General features: G+C 44.3%; 1 protein-coding gene across 3 annotated transcripts in view; it reads right to left on the bottom strand.

Annotated features, from left to right (window-relative positions):
- Positions 1 to 25,903, bottom strand: part of LOC137521790 (B-cell receptor CD22-like) — a 167,750-nt gene that overhangs the window by 116,207 nt on the left and 25,640 nt on the right. For all 3 annotated transcript variants that reach the window (XM_068241524.1, XM_068241525.1, XM_068241526.1), the window contains exon 3: positions 16,265 to 16,633. In XM_068241524.1, the coding sequence (XP_068097625.1) occupies positions 16,265 to 16,633 (369 nt within the window). The remainder of the gene's footprint in view (positions 1 to 16,264; positions 16,634 to 25,903) is intronic.

Below are 25,903 nucleotides of genomic sequence, written 5' to 3'. Positions count from 1 at the left end.
TGAAAAGGAGAGGAACTTGTTTAGCAGTATCTATGTGTGCAGCTGTTATCTGATAATTTGAACTGTTTTATGTTGAGCAGCGCACCACCAGAGAAACCCTACTTGTTTGGCTTATCAGCGCAGATTTTATCTATTTGGTTAAGTTTGTTTTAATGTTTAAAGGATACCCGAGGTGACATGTGACATGATGAGATAATAAATAGGCTGTGTTACTTTTTTCCTTTCTCTGTCTGAAAGTGTTAAACATCAGGCATGCAAGTGACAGTTTCTTTCTGGGTTGGACTATAGAATAACCCTCACTGAGCAGGAAATAGATAAAAAGGGTCAATAGTTCATAGATTTTAGCTCTGGCATACTTCAATGAATATCCAATAAATTAAAGCACCCGGAGATCAAACATGTTGTATCAAATGCAACTGTATTATGTCACCAAACATTAATACAATACAGTACAAAAAATGACCCCCAAGTATTGCTCACCCTCCGCCTCTATAAAGTCCTGCTTGTGGTGCGGGTGTCTCCGCATTTCCAGAGGCTCCCGGGTTGCACTGCTCCTCTCTGTGCACAGCGCTTCAGTGGTATCCGCTCGGCAGTGACAAATGGCGGCTCTGTGGCAGAGTCAAACCACTCTCCCGCTCCGGGGGACGCTCGCACCGCAAGCAGGACTTTATAGAGGCGGAGGGTGAGCAACGGCTTCTGTTTAGAGGTGCTCTGTGAAGCTGAACTGTAGCGGCAGGGCTGGCGAGAGTGACGTTACCCCTACTTCAAGGGGAGAGAGATATGCGGTAAGCCATCGGGGAACAGACCTAGCAAACGACTTTTGGAGGCCGAGTGAATATCCCAGCAGCCTAGTATGTCCCGGGCAGAAGGTAAATCGCATGCTAGCCATATGTGCAGTGTGAACTTAAAGTGGTCTGAAAGTCAGCATTTCTACTTTGCTCTAAAAGATTCCTCACAGCTTGAAAGCTACTATCCCAGAATTTTTTTTTAGCAGAATATTACTGAAATGGTTAAACACAGCACTTTATCCTGCTATTTAGCTTCAATCCGCATCCAAACTGTAGATAACAATATCTTTGTTTACATTCCAATGTTGTTCCAATGTGTGTAAACACAGTCTAACAAGTGAAGGAGCTCTCTGTGCTTCAGACACACACACAGTTCAGAAAAGCTCATTAGAAGATGTTAATCCTACTAATATAATAAATGGGAAAGTTCAGATGTTTGGATGTTTGTTACTCGATCACGCAAAAATGGCTGAATGGATTTGAATGAAATTTGGAACACATAGTACATTACCTGGAATAAAGTATAGGATACTTTTTAATTCCCATAACCAAAAAGGGGGCGGAGACAAATACACATTTCACTGTAAAATGTAAACTGCAGCCGTTCTTACACTGTTATTGGCAGGGTTCTCAAACTTTGCACAGTTGGTCGTTGGGTGACTGGGATTAATATTCAGGAAAGTGGGTGGAGCCTACAAAAGCCAATCAGAATTCACCTATTGATTTTCAAGGGGAAAATTTACTTTGCTGCCATTCTTGGACTGTTAATGGCACAAGCCTCAAACCTGGTACAGTTGATCATTGGGTGACTGGGGTTCAATTTCAGAAAGGGGTGGAGCCACAAACAGCCAATTAGATTTGCTTAATTCCAGTGCAGATTATTGATGCCAAACACTGCAAAACTCACAAACTTGGTAATTGAGTAATTTATTAATTGGGTGTTAGGGTTAGAAAAGTGGGCACAGCCAACACCAGCCAAATACATGAACGGGCAACGTGGGTTCATAAGTGGGCGGAGACAAATACAAAATTTTACTGGGAAATTGTAAACAGCAGCCATTATTACACTGTTAATGGTAGGGTTCTCAAACTTTGCAGAGATGGTTACTGGGTGACTGGGATTAATATTCAGAAAAGTGGGTGGAGCCTACAAAAGCCAATCAAAAATCACCTATTGATTTTTCAGGGGAATATTTTATTGCTGCCATTCTTGCACTGTTAATGGCACAAGTCTCAAACCTGGTACAGCTGATCATTGGGTGACTGGGGTTTAAATTTATAAAAGGGGGTGGGGCCACAAACAGCCAATCTGTTTTTTTTTTCATTACAATGCTGGCTATTGATGCAAAAAAAGACCACAAAGCTCACAAACCTGGTCATTAAGTAATTGATTAATTGTGTGTTAGGGATAGGAAAAGTGGGCGCAGCCAACACCAGCCAAATACATAATTGGGCAATGCCGGGTCATCAGTAGGCAGAGACAAATACAAATTTCACTGAGAAAATGTAAACTGCAGCAATTCTTACACTGTTAATGGTCGGGTTCTCAAACGTTGCACAATTGGCCACTGGGTGACTGGGATTAATATTCAGAAAAGTGGGCGGAGCCTACAAAAGCCAATCAAAATTCACCTATTGATTTTCAAGGGGAATATGTAATTGCTATCATTCTTGCACTGTTAATGGCACAAGCCTTAAACCTGGTACAGTTGATCATTGCGTGACTGGGGTTCAAATTCAGAAAAAGGGGGTGGAGCCACAAACAGCCAATTAGATTTGTTTAATCTCAATGCAAATTATTGATGCCAAAGACCGCAACGCTCACAAACTTGGTCATTGAGTAATTGTGTGTTAGGGTTAGAAAAAGTAGGCGGAGCCAACACCAGTCAAATACATACCTGAACAATGTCAGGAAATCAGTGGGTGGAGAAAAGTACAAATTTCATTGTGAAAATGTAAACTGCAGCCTGTAATGGATTGCGGAGACACCGCAGCACGGTCTGGCAGCGGGGCGGCTGTCTACGCGTTCAGACCGGCGGTTTCCGCACAGCAGCATGTGTCTGGTTTATCTGAGCCTTCTAGTGCACACAGATGGAGAGCTACGCGCTGGGAGGCAGGACCTTTATGCCAGTAGGAGAGGGATCAGCTGATCAGGACGATCAGCTGATCATAGCGCAGTGGGTGATTGGCTGAGTGGTGCTGAGCGGCGCTGAGGAGCGCTGCACTATATATACATGTTGCCTGTCAGTTGCTGGTTGTCTGCCGTTGCGAACAGTTACGTGTGAGCACTCAGACCAGTCAGATCCCACAGTGTGTTAGAACCAGGAGGACCTGGGAATTCACACTTAGCCAGATTACGCTTGTGTTATACTTTAGACCAGTTCCAGGATGTTGTGACCAAGGACCTCACACCCAAGCTTAGGGATACTGTGTCATTGCTGTGTTATACTTTAGACCAGTTCCGGGGTGTTGTGACCAAGGACCTCACACCCAAGCTTAGGGATACTGTGTCATTGCTGTGTTATATTTTAGACCAGTTCCAGGGTGTTGTGACCAAGGACCTCACACCCAAGCTTAGGGATACTGTGTCATTGCTGTGTTATATGTTAGACCAGTTCCAGGGTGTTGTGACCAAGGACCTCACATTCAAGCTTAGGAATACTGTGTCTTTACTGTGTTATACTCTAGACTAGTTCCCGGGTGTCGAGACCAAGGACCTCACACCCCAGGCTAGGACTCTGTTCTATATTTGTTATGACTATTTGCTCTGTCCACCTCTCTCTTGCTTTCTGATTCGCTACCTCTGCATATCTGCCTACCTGTTGCCAGACCCTGCCTGTACCCGATTACCAAATCAGTCTTCTGTCTCTGTACCTCATCTGCTCGTGTGTTGCCGACCTGGCCTGCCCGACCTTCCAGGCTGTCACTCACCCTTTGAGTGCTCAGTCTATCTGTACTAGCAGTGACACCATTCCACCAAGTGTCAGCTGCAACCAGGACTCCTGCTCCTCAGAGAGTCCGGCCTGTTAGCAGCCAGTGGCCTCTTCCCCTGGAGTCCCCTGGCTGCAGTACAGTCTATCATCTGATTCTAGTTATCCCTGGTTGCCAGGTTCTCACTATCAAGGAGATAGTTTCTGCACTGCCCAGGGCCACCTTCCCCTCAGGTGGTTCTTGGCCGAACTGCCTATATCTCCCGCTTCTCGGGAGATAGCCTACAGTTACACCAAACACTTACACTTTATTAGGTGTCCAGAGGTTAGTCATACTTGTATTATTGGTGATTCTGCAGATCATCCATAATCAAGTATACATCTGTATTGTTGATGATTCTGCAGATCATCAATAATCAGATTCTCTCTGTGTGCTGACACCGATCGTTACAGAACGGCAGACCTGAAAAACAAAATGGACGCACTCAACAGCCGTCTTGATGCACTCACCACCTCGGTGGAGAATTTCATCAGGGTGCTGGACGGTCATCAGACCCAGATCACTGCATTGTCTGGGTCCATACAGGTCCTTCAGATGGCTGTAAATGCAGTGCGATCCCCTCCAGTTACAGACTTACGTATGTCTGTACCCGAAAGGTTTTCTGGTCATAGATCTGACTTTCAGAACTTTAAAAATCGAGTAATGTCGTATTTTGAGCTAAGACTCAATTTATCAGGAACTGAGGCACAGAGAATCACATTTATTAAGACCCTTTTGTCAGGGGATTCTCAAACTTGGGCATATAGCCTTCAGGTAGGGCATAAGGCTTTAACATCAGTTGAGGAATTTTTTAAGGCCATGGCCATAATTTTTGATGATCCGGACATTGCCTCCACTGCTGAGCGGAAGCTTAAGACCTTGCGTCAAGGCAAGGAGCCGGTAGAAGTCTACGCAGTTGAATTAAGGAAGTGGTCTGTGTCAGCTAGGTGGGGGACATTTGCATTGTTAGACTGTTTTTTATCAGGGTTGTAAGATGCAGTCTCTGATTTGATGTTGGGACACCCTGAACCAAAATCTATTGATGAGGCAATCGCTTTAGCAGTACGGGTTGATCGCCGTTTACGTTATCAGGAACAAACCCGGGGTAAGAACACTGTAAGGTATGTCTCCTACGCCTCTCCTCCACCCGTCTCACCTCCGCCAGAGCCAATGCAGTCCAAATTGACACGAGTGGAAAAGAATCGCAGGAAAACAGAACAGCTCTGTTTATACTGTGCAGAGGAGGGTCATAAGGTGCAGAATTGTCCCAAGAAGTCGGGAAATGCTGCCGCCTAGGTGTAGTCAGAGGTAATACCTTAGGCGCGCAGTCATTACCTCTAAACAATAATCGTTTGCTCCTTCCCTGTTCTGTCACATGGGAGGGCCAGACTGTTACCACTGAAGCTTTCATAGACTCTGGTTCAGTGGCTAACTTTATAGATTACGAGTTTGCAAAAAATGTGGGGATTCCTATACTCCCATTAGACCAACAGGTTTTGGTCACTGCAGTAGATGACTCTCCTCTGCAAAATAAACATCCCCTGTCTCGAACCCCGAATTTGAGGTTCGGCGTTGGGGTGCTGCATAAGGAGAATCTACAATTTCTGGTCCTGCGTATGGCAACCTCCACCATCATTCTTGGCATGCCATGGTTACAACTTCACTCTCCTCAGATAGATTGGGTTTCAGGTCAGCTAACGAGCTGGTCTACCCATTGTTATCATCACTGTTTAGCGAAAGTAACCGTGGGTAACACCAAGATTCAGATTAAAGGTGTGCCAAAACAATACGCAGAATTTGCTGACGTATTCTGTCCCAAATCAGCAGATAAACTTTCCCCCCCACTGTACCTTCGACTGTCCCATCGATTTAAGATCTGGTTGTATGCCTCCCAGGGATCTCCTCTATAATCTGTCTGGGCCTGAGAAACTGGCAATGCAGGAATACATCAGAGAAAACTTGGCTAAGGGTTTCATCCGTCCCTCTCGTTCACCAGCAGGGGCAGGATTCTTTTTTGTAAAAAAAAAAGATGGAGGCCTTCGTCCCTGCATTGATTATCGAGGCTTAAACAAAATCACAGTGAAAAATCGTTATCCCTTACCCTTGATTGACGATTTATTCACTCAGGTTACCAACACCAAGATTTTCTCGAAACTAGATTTGAGAGGTGCATACAACCTAGTTAGTATTAGGGATGGTGACGAATGGAAGACGGCCTTTAACACGCCCGACGGGCACTACGAGTATCTGGTGATGCCCTTCAGGTTGTGCAACGCTCCTGCCGTCTTCCAGGAGTTGATTAATGAGGTATTCAGGGAGGTGTTGGGGAGGTTCGTCTTAGTTTATCTGGACGATATACTGATCTTCTCATCCAATCTTTCGGAACATCGAAAGCATGTTAAGTTTGTTCTAGGGAAGTTAAGATAGAATCTGCTTTACGCTAAACGAGAGAAATGCCTCTTCGAGGTAACCTCTGTTGCCTTCTTGGGGTACATTATCTCTACGTCTGGCCTCTCTATGGATCCAGGGAAGGTTTCTACTGTCTTGGAGTGGTCTCAGCCTGTGGGACTGAAGGCACTCCAGAGATTTCTGGGCTTTGCCAACTACTACAGGGGGTTTATAAAGGGGTACTCTACAGTAGTCTCGCCCCTCACCAGTCTCACCAAGAAGGGGGCTGATACTCACTACTGGTCAGCAGAGGCACATGCTGCTTTTTCTACACTGAAAAAACTGTTCTGTTCCGCACCTATATTAAGACATGTAGATGTCACCTTCCCCTTTATCGTGGAGGTTGATGCTTCAGAGATGGTAGGTTTTCACCCGCAGAGAAAAACTACGACATAGGCAACCGGGAGCTTTTAGCCATCAAATTAGCTTTTGAGGAATGGCGACATTGGCTAGAAGGTGCAGAACATACTATCACAGTTTATACAGATCATAAGAATCTGGAGTACATCGAGGGCGCCAAGAGACTTAGCCCCCGTCAGGCCCGGTGGTCCCTGTTCTTTGCAAGATTCAGATTTGTAATTACGTATACCCCTGGTAGTAAAAACATCAAGGCCGACGCCTTGTCCAGGTGTTTCGAGCCCGAGACAGTACAGCCCTCAGCCCCTGAGACCATTCTACCTCAGAAGGTAGTTCTGGCAGCCACTAAAACCTGGAAGGATTGGACAGTCACTCTGAGTCCTTACCAACAGGATGTTCCAGAGGGGAAGCCTGATGGGGTCATGTTTGTGCCACTACCTTTCCGTCTACAACTCTTACAGCTGTTTCATTCCCACAAGAATGCTGGTCATCCCGGGGCCACCAGAACTCAGGATTTACTGGCCAGATGTGCTTGGTGGCCTACATTGGCAACAGATTGTAAGGAGTTTGTAAGAGAGTGTGCAGTGTGTGCTAGGAGTAAACTTTCTCGTCAGGCTCCTGTTCGTACTTTACAACCCTTACCAGTCCCAAGTGAACCATGGACCCATTTGTCCATTTGTCCATGGATTTTGTGGGAGAACTCCCCAGGTCTGAGGGCAAGACAGTCATTTGGGTGGTAGTAGACAGATTCAGTAAGATGGCTCATTTTGTTCCTTTGAAAGGACTCCCCTCGGCCCAGGAATTGGCTGATCTCTTCATCCAGCACATTTTCCGGCTGCATGACATTCCGGAAAATATAGTGTCAGATCGGGGAGTTCAATTTGTATCTAAGTTTTGGAGAGTCTTTTGCCATCAGCTGCATATGGACCTTGCATTCTCATCAGGCTACCACCCACAGACCAATGGCCAGACCGAGAGAGTTAACCAATCCCTAGAACAATTTCTCAGATGTTATGTTGCAGATGCGCAATCCGATTGGGAAAATTTTTGCCGTTTGCAGAATTTGCGCACAACAACCTGAAAGCTCCTCTTCAGGATTTTCCCCATTCCAGGTAGTTTCGGGAAGATCACCTAAGTTTGCTCCATTGCCGGTGGCATCTACACCATTTCCGGCCCTGGAGGATTGGCAGAGGGCTTTGAAGGAGATTTGGGGAATGGTTACGAAGAACCCGGGGAAAGCTTTCCAGACCCAGAAAAGACAGGCAGACAAAAGGCGGTCCGTAGAGTGGAAGTTCTCTCCAGGAGATTTGGTGTGGGTATCCACTCGGCATTTGGCCTTGAAGCAACTGTCACCCAAACTGGGTCCTAGATTCATAGGACCATTCCCAGTGTCCAAGAAAATTAATAATGTCACTTACACGATTGATCTCCCAGCCAGCATGCGAGGTGTGAGATCATTCCATGTGTCTCTATTGAAGCCAGCAGTGCACGTGGATTCCTTCCCCCCCCCCCCTGTGTTGGTTGATGACCAACCAGAATATGAGATTGAAAAGATTCTGGACTCTCGGGTAGTGCAGAATTCCGTGCAGTACCTGGTCCACTGGAAAGGATATGGTGTGGAGGAAAGAACTTGGGTGCCAGATTGTCACATGCATGCGGAGGAATTAAAGAAAGAATTTCATGACTCACATCCTGGGAAGCGTCCGGAGTCCACTCCTCGGGGGGGGGGGGGTGTACTGTAATGGATTGCGGAGACACCGCCGCGAGGTCTGGCAGCGGGGCGGCTGTCTCCGCGATCAGACCGGCGGTTTCCGCACAGCAGCATGCATCTGGTTTGTCTGAGCCTTCTAGTGCACACAGATGGAGAGCTACGCGCTGGGAGGCAGGACCTTTATGCCAGTAGGAGAGGGATCAGCTGATCAGGACGATCAGCTGATTCCAGCGCAGTGGGTGATTGGCTGAGTGGTGCTGGGCGCTGCACTATATATACATCTTGCCTGTCAGTTGCTGGTTGTCTGCTGTTGCGAATACTTACGTGTGAGCACTCAGACCAGTCAGATCACACAGTGTGTTAGAACCAGGAGGACCTGGGAATTCACACTTAGCCAGATTACGCTTTTGTTATACTTTAGACCTGTTCCAGGGTGTTGTGACCAAGGACCTCACACCCAAGCTTAGGGATACTGTGTCATTGCTGTGTTATACTTTAGACCAGTTCCAGGGTGTTGTGACCAAGGACCTCACACCCAAGCTTAGGAATACTGTGTCTTTACTGTGTTATACTCTAGACTAGTTCCCGGGTGTCGAGACCAAGGACCTCACACCCCAGGCTAGGACTCTGTTCTATATTTGTTATGACTATTTGCTCTGTCGACCTCTCTGCTGCTTTATTAGGTGTCCAGAGGTTAGTCATACTTGTATTATTGGTGATTCTGCAGATCATCCATAATCAAGTATACATCTGTATTGCTGATGATTCTGTAGATCATCAATAATCAGATTCTCTCTGTGTGCTGACACCGATCGTTACACAGCCATTCTTACACTGTTAATGATAGGGTTCTCAAACTTTGCACAGTTGGTCATTGGGTGACTGGGATTAATATTCAGAAAAGTGGGTGGAGTATACAAAAGCCAATCAAAATTCACCTATTGATTTTTAAGGGGAATATTTAATTGCTGCCATTCTTGCACTGTTAATGGCACAAGCCTCTTGCACTGTTAATCACCTGTACCTGATACAGTTAGCCATTGGGTGATTGGGGTTCAAATTTAGAAAAGGGGTGAAGCCACATCCAATCAGATTTATTTTATTTCAATGCAAATGATTGATGTCAAAGACCGCAAAGCTCACAAACTTGGTCATTAAGTAATTGAGTAATTGTGTGTTAGGGTTAGGAAAAGTGGGCGGAGCCAACACCAGCCAAATACATACCCGGGCAACGCCGGGCGTCCAGCTAGTATATAATAAAAAACAGTTTGAATAAAATGCAATGACAGCTTTTAGGGTACGATAAACTACACTTTGGAAACTTGTAATTTGTGAACAGACAATAGAACTTATGCAAAAAAGCAAATATGATAACTTTATGAGTAATAAAAAGTAGAAAAACACATTTTTATTGAATGTTATGTCGGAGTTTCAGACCACTTTAATAACAGGAACAAGTTTTGTTCCAGCCTTGATACAAATTTAATAGCTTGGACTTTAGCAACGCAGCTTGCATTACATAATGCACATTGTGGAAAACAACATCATCCATACAGGAGATGCATAGTTGGCATGAACTGCAACTGCAGGGCGGGCAGGGATTATCTCCATTTTAAAGGGTTTGGTGCAATACTTGGGGGTCATATTTTGTACTGTATTGTATTAATGTTTGGTGACATAATACATTTGCATTTGATACAAAATGTCTGATCCCCGGGTGCTTTAATTTATTGGATTTTGTAAATGTGTGAAGCACAAAAATTAGGATATATTTATACTTCAATGAATGTGTCATTGAGCAGAGTCAAACTTAAAAAGTAGATTTAAATCCTACTAATATTATAAATGGGAATGTTTGGATGTTTGTTACTCGATCACGCAAAAATGGCTGAACGGATTTGGATGAAATTTGGCACACACATAGCACATTACCTGGAATAAAGTATAGGATACTTTTTATTCCCATAACCAAAAAGTGAACAGAGACAAATACACATTTCACTGGGAAAATGTAAACAGCAGCCATTCTTATACTGTTAATGGCAGGGTTCTCAAACTTTGCACAGTTGTTGGTTACTGGGTGACTGGGATTAATATTCAGAAAAGTGGGTGGAGCCTAAAAAGCCAATAAAAATGAATGTATTGATTTTCAAGAGAAATATTTCATTGCTGTCATCCTTGCACTGTTAGGCATAAGCCTCAAACCTGGTACAGTTGGTCATTGGGTGACTGGGCTTCAAATTCAGAAAAGGGGGTGGGGCCACAAATAGCAAATCAGATTTGTTTCATTTCAATGCAAATTATTGATGTCAAAGACCGCAAAGCCAACAAACTTGGTCATTAAGTAATTGTGTGTTAGGGTTCGAAAAAGTGGGTGCAGCCTACACCAGCCAAATACCTACCTGGGCAATGCTGGGTCATCAGTGGGTGGAGACAAATACAAATTTCACTGGGAAAATGTAAACTGCAGCCATTCTTACACTGGTAATGGTAGGGTTCTCAAACTTTGCACAGTTGGTCACTGGGTGGCTGAGATTAATATTCAGAGAAGTGGGTGGAGCCTACAAAATCAAATCAAAATTCATCTATTGCTTTTCAAGGGGAATATTTAATTGCTGCCATTTTTGCACTGTTAATGGTACAGGCCTCAAACCTGGTACATTTGGTCAGTGGGTGACTGGAGTTGAAATTCAGAAAAGGGGGTGGAGCCACAGCCAATCAGATTTGTTTCATTTCAATGCAAATTATTGATGCCAAAGCTCACCGCAAAGCTCACAAACTAGGTAATTGAGTAATTGAGTAATTGTGTGTTAGGGTTAGTGGGCAGAAGCAAAACCAGACAGATACATACTCAGGCAATGCTGGGTCAAAAATACAGGGGGTTAAAATACACATGTATTAGTTGTAAATTTCTCCCAAAGTAAAATGTACTCTAAAGCACTTTTTTCCTATGATGCTGTCACTTACAGTAGGCAGTAGAAATGTGACGGATCTGACAGATTTTGAACTAATCCACTTCCTCTTGAGGGATTCTCAGGAATTCCTTTATTTTTAAAACCAGTCCCTGGATTGCAGCTGCACACTCCAACTGCCAGAATAGTGTGCACTGGATGAGACTGGCTTATCCACACCTTTGCACATGTACTTTTCGGGGACTGTTTTTAAAAAGAACGAAAAAACCCCTAGGAATTCCCTATGAGGAAATGGGCTAGTCCGCAATCAGTTAACCAACTGTAAGTGACAGTTACATAGGAAAAAAGTAATTTATATTGCATTTTGCTCTGGGACAAATTTACAGCTAATAAACATGTAAACATGTATTATACATTTTACAAATTTTCACAGCAGGTAAGGTAAGAGGAAATAAGAAGCTGGGGGAAGGAATAAGTCTGCTTAGACGATTCCTCTGCTGTTTATAATAGAGAATAAGTTCACTTTAACCTCTTTGCACCTCGATCGGTTTTCCCCTAAATAAACACAACAACACCAGGAGGTTCCAGACAGCGGTCAAAAAGCCCACATTGTGTCCAATACACAACTAGGAGAACAAAGTTTTCAACCATGACACCTCATTTTTTTTTTTAAACAAGTGACACCCATGCTAACTTAGAAATAAAAAACACATATATAAGTAGATAAATACTACTTCTACTTACATAACAGATGTATTCAGGGCCGGCCCTAGACTTTTTGCCGCCTGAGGGGGCCTGAGGGGGGCGCTCTGGGGGGCCGCCGAGCTGGAGGGGTAGCTGGCAGGACGGGGGTATTGGGCCTAGCGGCGGGGAGGGGGTCGTACCCCCCCCCCCCTCCCTCGCCTGGGTCCCCCGAACTGCGCTCCCCTCCAGCCTTACATAGAAGAAGCAGCCGCTATTTGTAAGACGCACGGGCGGGGAGGACTCACCTCTTCCCAGCGTGCGCTCCACTGACATCACTTCCTGCAGCGTTGCAGGAAGTGACGTCAGTGGAGCGCACGCTGGATCGAGGAAGAGGTGAGTCCTCCCCGCCCGTGCCTCTTACAAATAGCGGCTGCTTCTATGTAAGGCTGGAGGGGAGCGGAGGACGGGGGACCCAGGCGAGGGAGGGGGGGTCCGACCCCCCCTCCCCGCCGCTAGGCCCAATACCCCCGTCCTGCCAGCTACCCCTCCAGCTCGGCGGCCGGCTCCCCGCACGGACGGGCGGATGCCGCCCCTGGAAATTTGCCGCCTGAGGCAAAAGTTTCACCCCGCCTCATGAGCGGGCCGGCCCTGGATGTATTGTGCTATCCACGTAATGATTCCTGTGAATTTTATAAAGGAAAAGCAGAAAATTCTATTCTAGGCAGTGGCCATCTTGCTAAGCTAACACTGACATCATATCCTCCCTGACTCTTGTTTTCCCCCCTCCCTTTTCTTGCTCATTGTGTATTCATTAGCTGCCCTCCTCCCAGAGTCTTCAGACACTCCCACTGAGGTGTATACTAACAACTGCACTGTCTTATCCTCCAATCGCTGAGTCACCTCAGCCTTGCTTGTAAACACAAATAATCAGAGGGTGTATCTGATAAGCAGCTAGACAGGGAAATAAATGGAAGAGGAGAAATATATTATAGATAAAAAGAACTCCCAGCATTCAACTATTTGGCACTAGGGCCAGTGCTCCTAAAGTATGTGATAGCTCCAAACCATAACAGCAGAAAAAGTTTTGCAAGTTTTGAATACAGGATTAGCATCTTTATCACTAAATACACTCAGACCAGTTGCTGTTAAAATTTGATTTTTATGGTGACAATACCGCTTTAACAAGAATATAGCTATTATTTTGGCATAATAGTGGGGCGTGGCAGCAGCACTTTATTTTGTGCACCCTGGCGGTAAATGCAGCTGCAGGAGGAGGAGAAGAGTGTGGCAGCAGTTTTGACATTGTAGCTTTGCCCTTATTTATTCAGCAGTAACTAATATCTAAGCTCATCTGTCCGTTCCTCCTTCGTTATACACGGCATGAATAAAATATCAGACATGCCAATATCTGTGCAGCCAGGGGCGGAGCAATAGGGGTTGCAAACGCATCGGGGCCCTTGGGCCAGAGGGGCCCCGAAGTGCCCTCCCTCAACTACAGTATTAGCTCTCTATTGGTCCTGTGCTGGTAATAATTACTTCTATAGATACTTTGAACAGTGGTAATCATTAACAAACTGTTCCCCATCCCCTTCTTGCACCTCTGATACTGTAGTTGCCATTGGCAGGTTTTGGTGCGCCGTTTCAATTGTTATGTATAGAGTGCTTGGGGGGGGGCCATTGTAAAACTTGCATCGGGGCCCACAGCTTCTTAGCTACGCCACTGTGTGCAGCATACAATGGAGGAGGAACACACAGATGAGCTTAGATGGCTGATTAATAGTGAGCATGAGACCATCGGCTCCAGTAATAACACAAGTTGCCATACTTTTTCCTCTTACTGCTGATAGCGCTAGTGCTTACTTTTGGGGTAAGACTTGCTTGAAATTCCTGCTAGAGCCTACTTTCAGGGGATATCTTAATTTCATGTGGAAACATGGTAATAGTGTGCAGGGAGATCGAAGAAGATACAGAAGGAAAGGAGAGAGAAGGGACTAAGATAAGAAAAAAAAATCAACAACAAAAAAAGAGAAGAGAATGGGAGAAATATGAGACGGAGAAATGGAAAAGTAAGCAAGGAAGAGAGAAAGGCAGGAAGGAATGAAGGAAGGAAGGAAGGAAAGAGATGATAAGGAAGTGACAAATAGAGGAGAGGGAGGAGAAAGGATGGAAGGAGTAGAAGTGGGCGTGGGAGCAGGTGGAAGAAAGAAAGAATAATAAAAGAAGAGAAGGGAAGGGAAAAGGAGGAAGGGAAGTGAGCGGAGCAGGAGCATTGACGGTAATATGAGGAGAAGAGGATCAGAAAGGAGAAAAAGAAACGGAAAATGAATGAGTATCATGAATAAAAGTGCTCCAGTGTCCACAAGCATAATGTTTCATACACAAGCAATCGGAATTGCGTTTTCACCCTAGTGAATGCGCTGCAACCTGGCTGGCCGCCAATATTAATATACAAGGAAAAAATTTCAAGCGCAAATCACAATTTTTTCAACAACTCCAGTTCTTAATCAGAAGGTGTAAATGCTCTTTCTTAAATCCAATACTATGGGATGAATCATCCAGCCACCACCAGGGCACCCTTTGGGGAACATACTCACAAGATGGATGACCACTGTTAAAGCGGAATATAACCCTGCATTTCAACTTTGCTCTAAAACATTATTTACAGCATATTATATGCAAAAAGCATTTTTTTTACTAGACCAGCATTGGAAGGGTTACACAGAGTTTTAAAGTTCCTGGAGATTTCTGCAGATGCATCCGAAGCTGAAATAGATACATTTTGTTTACATAAATGTATCTAAGTGTTGAATGTTACACACTTTGGCTGTCCTCCAGCTCAGTCAGAGAGTGAGTCACATTCAACACTTAGATACATTTATGTAAACAAAATGCATCTATTTCAGCTTCGGATGCGTCTGCAGAAATCTCCAGGAACTTTAAAACTCTGTGTAACCCTTCCAATGCTGGTCTAGTAACAAAAAAAAATGCTGGTTGCATATAATATGCTGTAAATAATGTTTTAGAGCAAAGTTGAAATGCAGGGTTATATTCCGCTTTAAGTTGGTCAAATTGCGCTTTATCACAGGGAACCTTTGTATCCTTAGGGTCCCAGTCCCTTGTGCTTCTCAGGTACAGTTGAATGGCATACCTCAAAAGCAGAAAGCTCCCATAGCATAATACTGTTTTAAAAACTCAGGCTTTACTAGTTAAAAACACTCACATGATCCTCCAGGTTATATGCGCTGGATGGTGATGGCTGGATGATTCATCCCATAGTATTGGATTTAAAGAGAATCCGTAACCAAGGATTGAACTTCATCCCAATCAGTAGCTGAGACCCCCTTTCCCATGAGAAATCTATTCCTTTTCTCAAACAGATCATCAGGGGGGTCTGTATGGCTGATATTGTGTTGAAACCCCTCCCACAGTGTGATGTCAGGACCATGGTGCTGAAATCACACTATGGGAGCCTTGCTGCATTGTGGGAAATATCAGCTTTTTCCAACTGCCAAAAAAGCAAGCAGCAGCTACTTCCACTGACATTACCTGCCAGCAGTAAAGATGTCACCATGTGATAAATGTCAGAATGTAAATCAGGGAGAGGACATATTGTACAATGGGCAAACACTGACTAAATCATTTATACATAATTATTGTAAAAATTAAGCACTGTTGTTCATTACGTTATTTTCACTGGAGTTCCTCTTTAAGAAAGAACATCACGCCTTCTGATTAAGAACTGCTGTTGTTGAAAAAACAGTGATTTGCGCTTGAAACATTTTTTCTTTTATAAGGTTAGGTACCCACTATGAAATTTTCTGGCAGATTTACTGTCAGATCGATTATTTCCAACATGTCCAATTTGATTTCAGATCATTTTCCATTTGATTTCCGATAGGAGTGAGCGGAAAACAGTCGGAAATTGATCGAAAAAGAAAAAAAACGATCTGACTGTAAATCTGCCAGAAAATCTCATAGTGTGTACCTAGCACAGTGGCTGGATGGTGTAGTGGTTAAGGGCTCTGCCTCTGACACAGGAGACCCGGGTTCGAATCTCAGCTCTGTCTGTTCAGTAAGCCAGCACCTATTCAGTAGGAGACCTTAGGCAAGTCTCCCTAACACTGCTACTGCCTATAGAGCGCGTCCTAGTGGCTGCAGCTCTGGCGCTTTGAGTCCGCCAGGAGAAAAGCGCAATATAAATGTTCTGTGTTTGTTTAGCATAAGAAAATGAATGAGATGCGGGTTAATTCTTTTCTGGAAGTTTAAAAAATCATAAAAAAAGTTACCAGCATAAACATTTTGTACCAAAGTTACCAAAAAACAACAAAAAAAACCAACAACTAACAAACAGAAAAAATAACTCAATTTGTTTGTCTCTCTCAAAGGTTACTTACCCGATACACTGACGGTCACATTGTTTGACATCCACTTTCTTTCTCCCCTCAGTCTCACGCTGTACCATCCTTGGTGCTCTTTGGTGAGGTTGGTTAACATTATGGTGCAGTTCTGTGCATTATCCTTCCCCATATACAGCACACGGTGAGCAAACAGACTGTCCACAGCTGAGGCATTGCTGCTGCTGTACACAACTGCCCCTATATACTCCTTGATGCTCTCATCATACCATGCATTGTGATACCATATGAAGCTGCTATATGCTGGTTTTCCTGGAGAATATAAGCATGGGAGCAGTGCACAGGATCCATTCCAAACATTCACTCCTCCGGGAAGCTTGACATCTGCCTTAACTGCAGTTACAATTCCTGCAATGAAGATAGATAATTATATCTTGGGATCCTGTGATTTGAGGAAAGATCAGCACAGTCAGCTGGAAGTACCTACAGGTGAAACTCGGAAAAAATAGAATATGTTGTAAAAGTCAATTTATTTCAGTAATTAAAAGGTGAAACTAATATATGAAATAGACTCATGGCATGCAAAGCGAGATATGTCAAGCCTTTATTTGTTAGAATTTGATGATTATGGCTTACAGCTTATGATAACTCCAAAATCAAAATCTCAGACCATTAAAATATTGAGAAAAGGTTCAATATTCTAGGCTCAAAGTGTCAGACTGTAATCAGTTAATTCATCCAAAACACGTGTGTGTGTGTGTGCGTGTGCGTGCGTGTGTCTAGGGCCGCCTTCAGGGCATCACAGGAGGGACTGCTGTATGGGGCCCTGCGAACAGTGCCACACATAGGCTGCCCATTAATGTGATGAGGACCCACTCATCCAGGAGTTTCTTTAATCACTAACTGACTAAGGTATGGGAGAAATGGATTTTTACTTACCTGGGGCTCCTTCCAGCCCCCTGTAGTCCATCCGCTCCCTTAATACTCTTCCGGTCCGATCAGTTGTGATCCTATGAAGTCCACACAATCCAGCTGGGTTGCGGGGCACTGTGCATGCACTGTTCCACTGCTCCTCCATCATGCTCCCATAGCTGGGAGCTTTCTGCGCAAGTGCAGTTACAATATTAACTGAGCATAGGCAGAACCCTCCCAGCCATGGGAGCGCATGAAAAGTGGTCACACAGAAGTTATTGTGTTCAGGCCTTCAAAGATTGTGATTTGCCATCTGGGGGCATAGGGGAGTGAGGGGGGCCAAGAAGGTTTGCCCAGGATGAGGCCCAAAAATTTCTGATTGCGGCCCTGTGTGTGCGCTTTAACCCCCTTGGCGGTATGAAAAATACCGCCAGGGGGCAGCGCAGCAGGTTTTTTTTTTATTTTTATTTTTTTAAATCATGTAGCGAGCCCAGGGCCTCCGGCGATAGGCGATCAGGAAATCCCGTTCAAAGAACGGGATTTCCTGGAGGGCTTCCCCCGTCGCCATGGCGACGGGGCGGGATGACGTCACCGACGTCAGCGACGTCATTGGGAGACCCGATCCACCCCTTGGCGCTGCCTGGCACTGATTGGCCAGGCAGCGCAGGGGTCTGGGGGGGGGGGGGGTGCGCGCCGCACCGGATAGCGGCGATCGGGCGCTCTGCGGCGGCGATCGGGGTGCTGGCGCAGCTAGCAAAGTGCTAGCTGCGTCCAGCAAAAAAAAAAATTATGAAAATCGGCCCAGCAGGGCCTGAGCGGCACCCTCCGGCGGCTTACCCCGTGTCACACACGGGGTTACCGCTAAGGAGGTCAACCGATTTAAACGAAACTTGGTATACAGATCCCTTACTACCTGGGATGATGGGTCCCCCCCCCTGCCACGTGGGCGGAGCAACAAACAGCAAATCAGATTTCCAGCAAACCAGAATGGATTTTCAGATCTGTAGATGATTGTCAGATCTGCAGATGAATGTCTGTTAAACAAGGTGTGTATGAGGATCTGCAGATATCATAGACTATGAATGCATTTTGCAGGAACGGATCTTTTGCAGGAACAGATCTTTTGCAGATACTGATCTTTTGAATGTGTATGGCATCTGTGTGTGCAGCATCTTGCAAAGATTTTTATCTGATGAGTTCAGCTCAATAGAATAGACTGTGTAGGTATGGCTCTCATACTACATGGGAGGGGGTAAAATTGGTCTGTGATCTTTCATTAATCTTTCAAGTGTGTACACACCATTAATCGCAGGGTTTTCAAACTTGGCACACTTGGTCACTGGGTGAATGAGAATAGAATTAGGAAAGTGGGTGGAGCCTACAATAGCCAATCAAACTTCACCTATTGATTTTCAAGGGGAATATTTAAACTGCTGCCATTCTTACACTGTTAATGGCAGAGGCTTCAAACTTGCTACAGTCGGTCATTGGGTGACTGGGGTCCAAATTCATTAACCTCCTGAGTGTTACGCCGCTCAGGAGGTGTTGTTAATTTTTGCCCGATTTTTAAATTTTTGTGGCAAATAGCTATAAATCCTCTAGCTAGCACTAGGCTAGCTAGAAGAAGTGTCTGGCACCCTTTGATCGCCGCCGCTCCCCCGTTTATACATTACCCAGCCTGGATCCAGCAATCGGCGCAGCCTCCACGGCCAGCTCCGGTCTTTACTATGGGGAGGATCGCACATGACGTCATGACGTCACCAACATCATGACATCATGCGCAAACCCGATCCTCCCCATAGAGAGTCCAGAGCTGCGCCGGGAGGCTGCGCAATCGCTGGATCCAGGGGGGGGGGGGGGAGGGTAACGTATAAATGGGGTGATCGTGGGGGATCAGCGGGGATCCTGGGGTTTCTAGCTAGCCTAGTACTAGCTTAAGGATTTACAGCTATTTGCTACATTTGTTTCATTAAGGGGACTCCTGGGGCCACAGAGCGGTATGCCCGACACAGTGTCAGGCATACCGCTGAGAATGTTAAAGGGGCGGGGTCACAAATAGCCAATCAGATTTCCTTGGTGTATAAACTGTTTCCATTCACACATTTTTGATGCCAGGAACCTCATAGCTCACAAACTTGGTCAACAAAACTTAGTTTATTGAGGTCACAAAATATACAATACAGCAGAAAACAGGGCATCAAGATAATAACATACAATACATAATAAGATTCAGAATTTCAAATATTAATGTTTGAACTTCCAGATACACCAATATTAGCCAAAATCTGATTTCCAACAAGGTCATGCATTAAGTTGTAAAATCCACATTTTAGGAGAAGGAGGGTTGACACTTTTCCACATTTGAAGGATTAATTTCCTGGCCACAAATAAAGACCTAAACCTATTGATTTTCAAGGGGAATATTTACATTGCTGCCATTCTTACACTCTTAAAGGACTTACGAGGCCAACCTATACAAAAAAAAGTTTAAAAAGTTAAGTACCTGCGTCTCTTTAATAGACACGGAGGACGCCATCCGCGCCCTCCGTGTCGTTCCGCCGGGTCCCCGCCAGTTAATAGCCCCCGCGGCCGGTCACGACCGCAGGGCCCGGGTCGGGCTCTCCTGCCTCTGCCAACATGGCCGCCGGAGCTGGCCGCGGCTGCGCAGTCCGCACAGCCACGAGTTCGGCTGCGCAGCTCTGGGGCCAACCCCCCGATCCACGCCAAAATTCACCTATTGATTTTCAATAGGAATATTAAAATTGCTGCCATTCTTGCACTGTTAATGGCACAAGCCTCAAACCTGGTACAGTTGGCCATTGGGTCACTGGGGTTCAAATTCAGAAAAGGGGGTGGAGCCACGAACAGTCAATCAGATTTGTTTCATTTCACTGGGAGAATATAAATTATTGATGCCAAGTACCCGACAGCTCACAAACTTGGTCATTGAGTGACTGTGTGTCAAGGCTAAAAAAAGTGGGCGGAGCCAAAACACATTTCATTTGGAAAATATAAACTGCAGCCATTCGTACTCTGTTAATCGCAGGGTTCTCAAACTGTGCCCAGATGCTCACTGGGTGACTGAGATTAATATTCAGGGAAGTGGGTGGAGCCTATAATAGCCCATCAAAATTCACCTGTTTCAAAGGGAATATTTAAATTGCTGCCATTTTTACACTCTTAAAAGCAGATCCTTCAAACTTGCAGCAGTTGGTCATTGGGTGACTGGGGTTCAAATGCTGGAGAGGGGGTGAAGCTACACAAAGACAATCTGATTTGTTAATCTCTATGGGAATGTACAAATTATTGATGCCAAAGACCCCAAAGCTAACAAACTTGGTAATTGAATGTTTGTATGTTAAAGTTAGAAAAAGTGGGTGGAGCCAACACCAGCCAAATACATATCTGGGCAACGCCGGGTCATCAGCTAGTTTCCTATATTAGTTTCACCTTTTAATGAAAAATTATTGAAATAAATGGACTTTTGCATGATATTCTAATTTTTGGAGTTTTCTCTGAATCTAAATTATATATACAGTACAGTATATACAGTGGGATGTGAAAGTTTGGGCAACGTTGTTAATCGTCATGATTTTCCTGTATAAATCATTGGTTGTTATGATAAATAATGTCAGTTAAATACACTCACCTAAAAGATTATTCGGAACACCTATTCAATTTCTCATTAATGCAATTATCTAACCAACCAATCACATGGCAGTTGCTTTAATGCATTTAGGGGTGTGGTCCTGGTCAAGACAATCTCCTAAAGTCCAAACTGAATGTCAGAATAGGAAAGAAAGGTGATTTAAGCAATTTGGGAGTGGCATGGTTGTTGGTGCCAGACGGGCCGGTCTGAGTATTTCACAATCTGCTCAGTTACAGGGATTTTCACGCACAACCATTTCTAGGGTTTACAAAGAATGGCGTGAAAAGAGAAAAACATCCTCTGAGCGAAAATGCCTTGTCAATGCTAGAGGTCAGAGGAGAATAGGCCAACTGATTCAAGCTGATAGAAGAGCAACGTTGACTGAAATAACCACTCGTTACAACCAAGGTATGCAGCAAAGCATTTGTGAAGCCACAACATGCACAACCTTGAGGTGGATGGGCTACAACAGCAGAAGACCCCACCGGGTACCACTCATCTATACTACAAATAGGAAAAAGAGGCTACAATTTGCATGAGCTCACCAAAATTGGACAGTTGATGACAGTTGCACAGTTGGTCAGTGGGTGACTGGGATTAACCACTTGAGGACCACAGTCTTTTCGCCCCTTAAGGACCAGAGCCTTTTTCTCCATTCAGACCACTGCAGCTTTCACGGTTTATTGCTCGGTCATACAACCTACCACCTAAATGAATTTTACCTCCTTTTCTTGTCACTAATACAGCTTTCTTTTGGTGCTATTTGATTGCTCCTGCGATTTTTACTTTTTATTATATTCATCAAAAAAGACATGAATTTTGGCAAAAAAATGATTTTTTTAACTTTCTGTGCTGACATTTTTCAAATAAAGTAAAATTTCTGTATACATGCAGCGCGAAAAATGTGGACAAACATGTTTTGGATAAAAAAAACCCCATTCAGTGTATATTTATTGGTTTGGGTAAAAGTTATAGCGTTTACAAACTATGGTGCAAAAAGTGAATTTTCCCATTTTCAAGCATCTATGACTTTTCTGACCCCCTGTCATGTTTCATGAGGGGCTAGAATTCCAGGATAGTATAAATACCCCCCAAATGACCCCATTTTGGAAAGAAGACATCCCAAAGTATTCACTGAGAGGCATAGTGAGTTCATAGAAGATATTATTTTTTGTCACAAGTAAGCGGAAAATGACATTTTGTGACAAAAAAAATAAAAAAAAAAGTTTCCATTTCTTCTAACTTGCGACAAAAAAAAAATGAAATCTGCCACGGACTCACCATGCCCCTCTCTGAATACCTTGAAGTGTCTACTTTTCAAAATGGGGTCATTTGTGGGGTGTGTTTACTGTCCTGACATTTTGGGGGTGCTAAATTGTAAGCACCCCTGTAAAGCCTAAAGGTGCTCATTGGACTTTGGACCCCTTAGCGCAGTTAGGCTGCAAAAAAGTGCCACACATGTGGTATTGCCGTACTCAGTAGAAGTAGTATAATGTGTTTTGGGATGTATTTTTACACATACCCATGCTGGGTGGGAGAAATATCTCTGTAAATGACAATTTTTTCATTTTTTTACACACAATTGTCCATTTACAGAGTTATTTCTCCCACCCAGCATGGGTATGTGTAAAAATACACCACAAAACACATTATACTACTTCTCCCGAGTACGGCGATACCACATGTGTGGCACTTTTTTGCACCCTAACTGCGCTAAAGGGCCCAAAGTCCAATGAGTACCTTTAGGATTTCACAGGTCATTTTGCGACATTTGGTTTCAAGACTACTCCTCACGGTTTAGGGCCCCTAAAATGCCAGGGCAGTATAGGAACCCCACAAATGACCCCATTTTAGAAAGAAGACACCCCAAGGTATTCCGTTAGGAGTATGGTGAGTTCATAGAAGATTTTATTTTTTGTCACAAGTTAGCGGAACATGACACTTTGTGGAAAAAAACAATTAAAATCAATTTCCGCTAACTTGTGACAAAAAAATAAAATCTTCTATGAACTCCCCATACTCCTAACTGAATACCTTGGGGTGTCTTCTTTCTAAAATGGGGTCATTTGTGGGGTTCCTATACTGCCCTGGCATTTTAGGGGCCCTAAACCGTGAGGAGTAGTCTGGAAATCAAATTCCGCAAAATGACCTGTGAAATCCTAAAGGTACTCATTGGACTTTGGGCCCGTTAGCGCAGTTAGGGTGCAAAAAAGTGCCACACATGTGGTATTGCCGTACTCGGGAGAAGTAGTATAATGTGTTTTGGGGTGTATTTTTACACATACCCATGCTGGGTGGGAGAAATAACTCTGTAAATGGACAATCGTGTGTAAAAAAATCAAAAGATTGTCATTTACAGAGGTATTTCTCCCACCCAGCATGGGTATGTGTAAAAATACACCACAAAACACATTATACTACTTCTCCCGAGTACGGCAATACCACATGTGTGGCACTTTTTTGCACCCTAACTGCGCTAAAGGGCCCAAAGTCCAATGAGTACCTTTAGGATTTCACAGGTCATTTTGCGGAATTTGATTTTCAGACTACTCCTCACGGTTTAGGGCCCCTAAAATGCCAGGGCAGTATAGGAACCCCACAAATGACCCCATTTTAGAAAGAAGACACCCCAAGGTATTCCGTTAGGAGTATGGTGAGTTCATAGAAGATTTTATTTTTTGTCACAAGTTAGCGGAACATGACACTTTGTGGAAAAAAACAATTAAAATCAATTTCCGCTAACTTGTGACAAAAAAATAAAATCTTCTATGAACTCACCATACTCCTAACAGAATACCTTGGGGTGTCTTCTTTCTAAAATGGGGTCATTTGTGGGGTTCCTATACTGCCCTGGCATTTTAGGGGCCCTAAACCGTGAGGAGTAGTCTGGAAATCAAATTCCGCAAAATGACCTGTGAAATCCTAAAGGTACTCTTTGGACTTTGGGCCCTTTAGCGCAGTTAGGGTGCAAAAAAGTGCCACACATGTGGTATCGCCGTACTCGGGAGAAGTAGTACAATGTGTTTTGGGGTATATTTTTACACATACCCATGCTGGGTGGGAGAAATAACTCTGTAAATGGACAATTGTGTGTAAAAAAATCAAAAGATTGTCATTTACAGAGGTATTTCTCCCACCCAGCATAGGTATGTGTAAAAATACACCCCAAAACACATTATACTACTTCTCCTGAGTACGGCGATACCACATGTGTGGCACTTTTTTGCACCCTAACTGCGCTAAGGGGCCCAGAGTCCAATGAGTACCTTTAGGCTTTACAGGGGTGCTCAAAATTTAGCACCCCGCCCACTTGCCAGGACAGTTAACAAACCCCACAAATGACCCCATTTTGGAAAGAATACACGCTAAGGTATTCCATGAGGGCCATGGTGAGTTCATAGAAAATTTTATTTTTTGTCACAAGTTAGCGGAAAATGACATTTTGTGAAAAAAAACAAAAACACAAAACCACAATTTCTGCTAACTTGTGACAAAAAATAAAACATTCTATGAACTCACCATGCACCTCACGGAATACTTTGGGGTGTCCTCTTTCCAAAATGGCATCATTCGTGGGGTCTGTCCTGGCATTTTAGGGTCTCTGCAATCATTACATGTATGGCCAGTATTAGGAGTTTCTGCTATACTCCTTATATTGGGCATAAGGGTAATGCACTGTGGGCTGAAAGGAAAAATGAACGTCAAACAATCAATCAATGTGGATGAAAAAATATCTGCCAAAAAATTTTGGAAAAAAAAAAAGAGGAGGAAGGCATCTGCCAGGACATAGGAGCTGCCGCCCCAAAAATCCAAACCCACCAGCTCGTATGCCCTGGAAAACCTGATTTATCCATTCACACTGATCGATGTGGATGAACAAATCATTGCCAGAGTTCTTTTTTGATACAAAGTGTTCGCCAAAGCATATGAATCCCCAACACCACTCCTCAGCCCATATGCCTCGGCAAACATATCTTTTTGACTGCGGAGGAGAAATCTCGTCCTGCAGCGCTACATGCACCGACTTGTGTGTAAGCTGACAGACGCGCAACGTTCTGTCAGGATGCACCATCAGTACTGCAGCTGGTTAGTCGTTCGCTCGGTCCACCTGGAAGGTTATTGGATGGAAAAAGAGAAAAAAACCCCCAAAAAACAAGCAAGCAGCAAAGCAATTACTTCATTAACATTAATAACCTTTGAACTTTTTTAATAAAAAACTTAACATTGCAAACCAAACATTAACTTCTTTGCTTACCTGTTTTTTTTTTTTTTTTAACTTACCTCCCGAGGACAAACCTCTCCTCCCCCATGGAACAATGTGCGAAGTGCAAATCGCACAGAGTTGTGGCGAAATACATTACGCAATTTGTCCCAAGTGAAAGGAGAGGTTTCTGGCAGCCCTGTGTATTAGGGTCTCTGGAAACCCGATGTTTGGTTTCACACTGCATATTGACATATCCGGTGGGTCGAGCCCGCCGCACCGTATCGTCCAAAACAGACCTTCAGGCAATACCACAAGAGTAGCATTCGGCCTAGTAATGAACTGCGTCGCCATAGACTAACATGACTTCCGGGCCGATCGATATTGCCACAGAAGCCACGCAGTAACGTAGGCATGCACTAGCGTTAAGTCAAGCACTTCCGGCGTAGGGGGGGACCGCAAAGTGTGACTTTTGCTAGGCATTTTGCCCTAACGCATCGCAGCAGTGTGAAATAGCACTGAGAGACCCTTGTGTGCCTACCGCTGTGTGTGGAGTTCCCTACTCTCTAATAGTGTACCTGCTCGTGGTACCTCTCAAAACACTCCCCTAGGCATAGGCCAGGCTCGTCAGGACAGGTGGGACAATAAACAGTGGTGTCACGCCTTATTCCAGCCCTGCTGCAGACACGACAGCGTTTTCTTCGGATTCGTTGACCTGAGGTAGTCGGAATTGGATAGGCGTAATGCCTTCCATGCAGCCGGCTAGTTGCATCTTGGGGTTGGGCCACGGCACCTCCTGGATACAGGAGTTCCATCACGATCTGTTTATTAAATTGAATAAACGAGCCAGTTCTCCCAGCCTTACTGTAGAGAACAAAGCTGTTGTAAATTGCCAATTGAATGAGGTAAAAAGACA

This window comes from Hyperolius riggenbachi, chromosome 6 (assembly GCF_040937935.1).
Source record: "Hyperolius riggenbachi isolate aHypRig1 chromosome 6, aHypRig1.pri, whole genome shotgun sequence".
NCBI classification, from domain to species: Eukaryota; Metazoa; Chordata; class Amphibia; order Anura; family Hyperoliidae; genus Hyperolius; species Hyperolius riggenbachi.
Note: the sequence above shows the minus strand (reverse complement) of the source record. Positions and strands in the feature narration are given on the sequence as shown.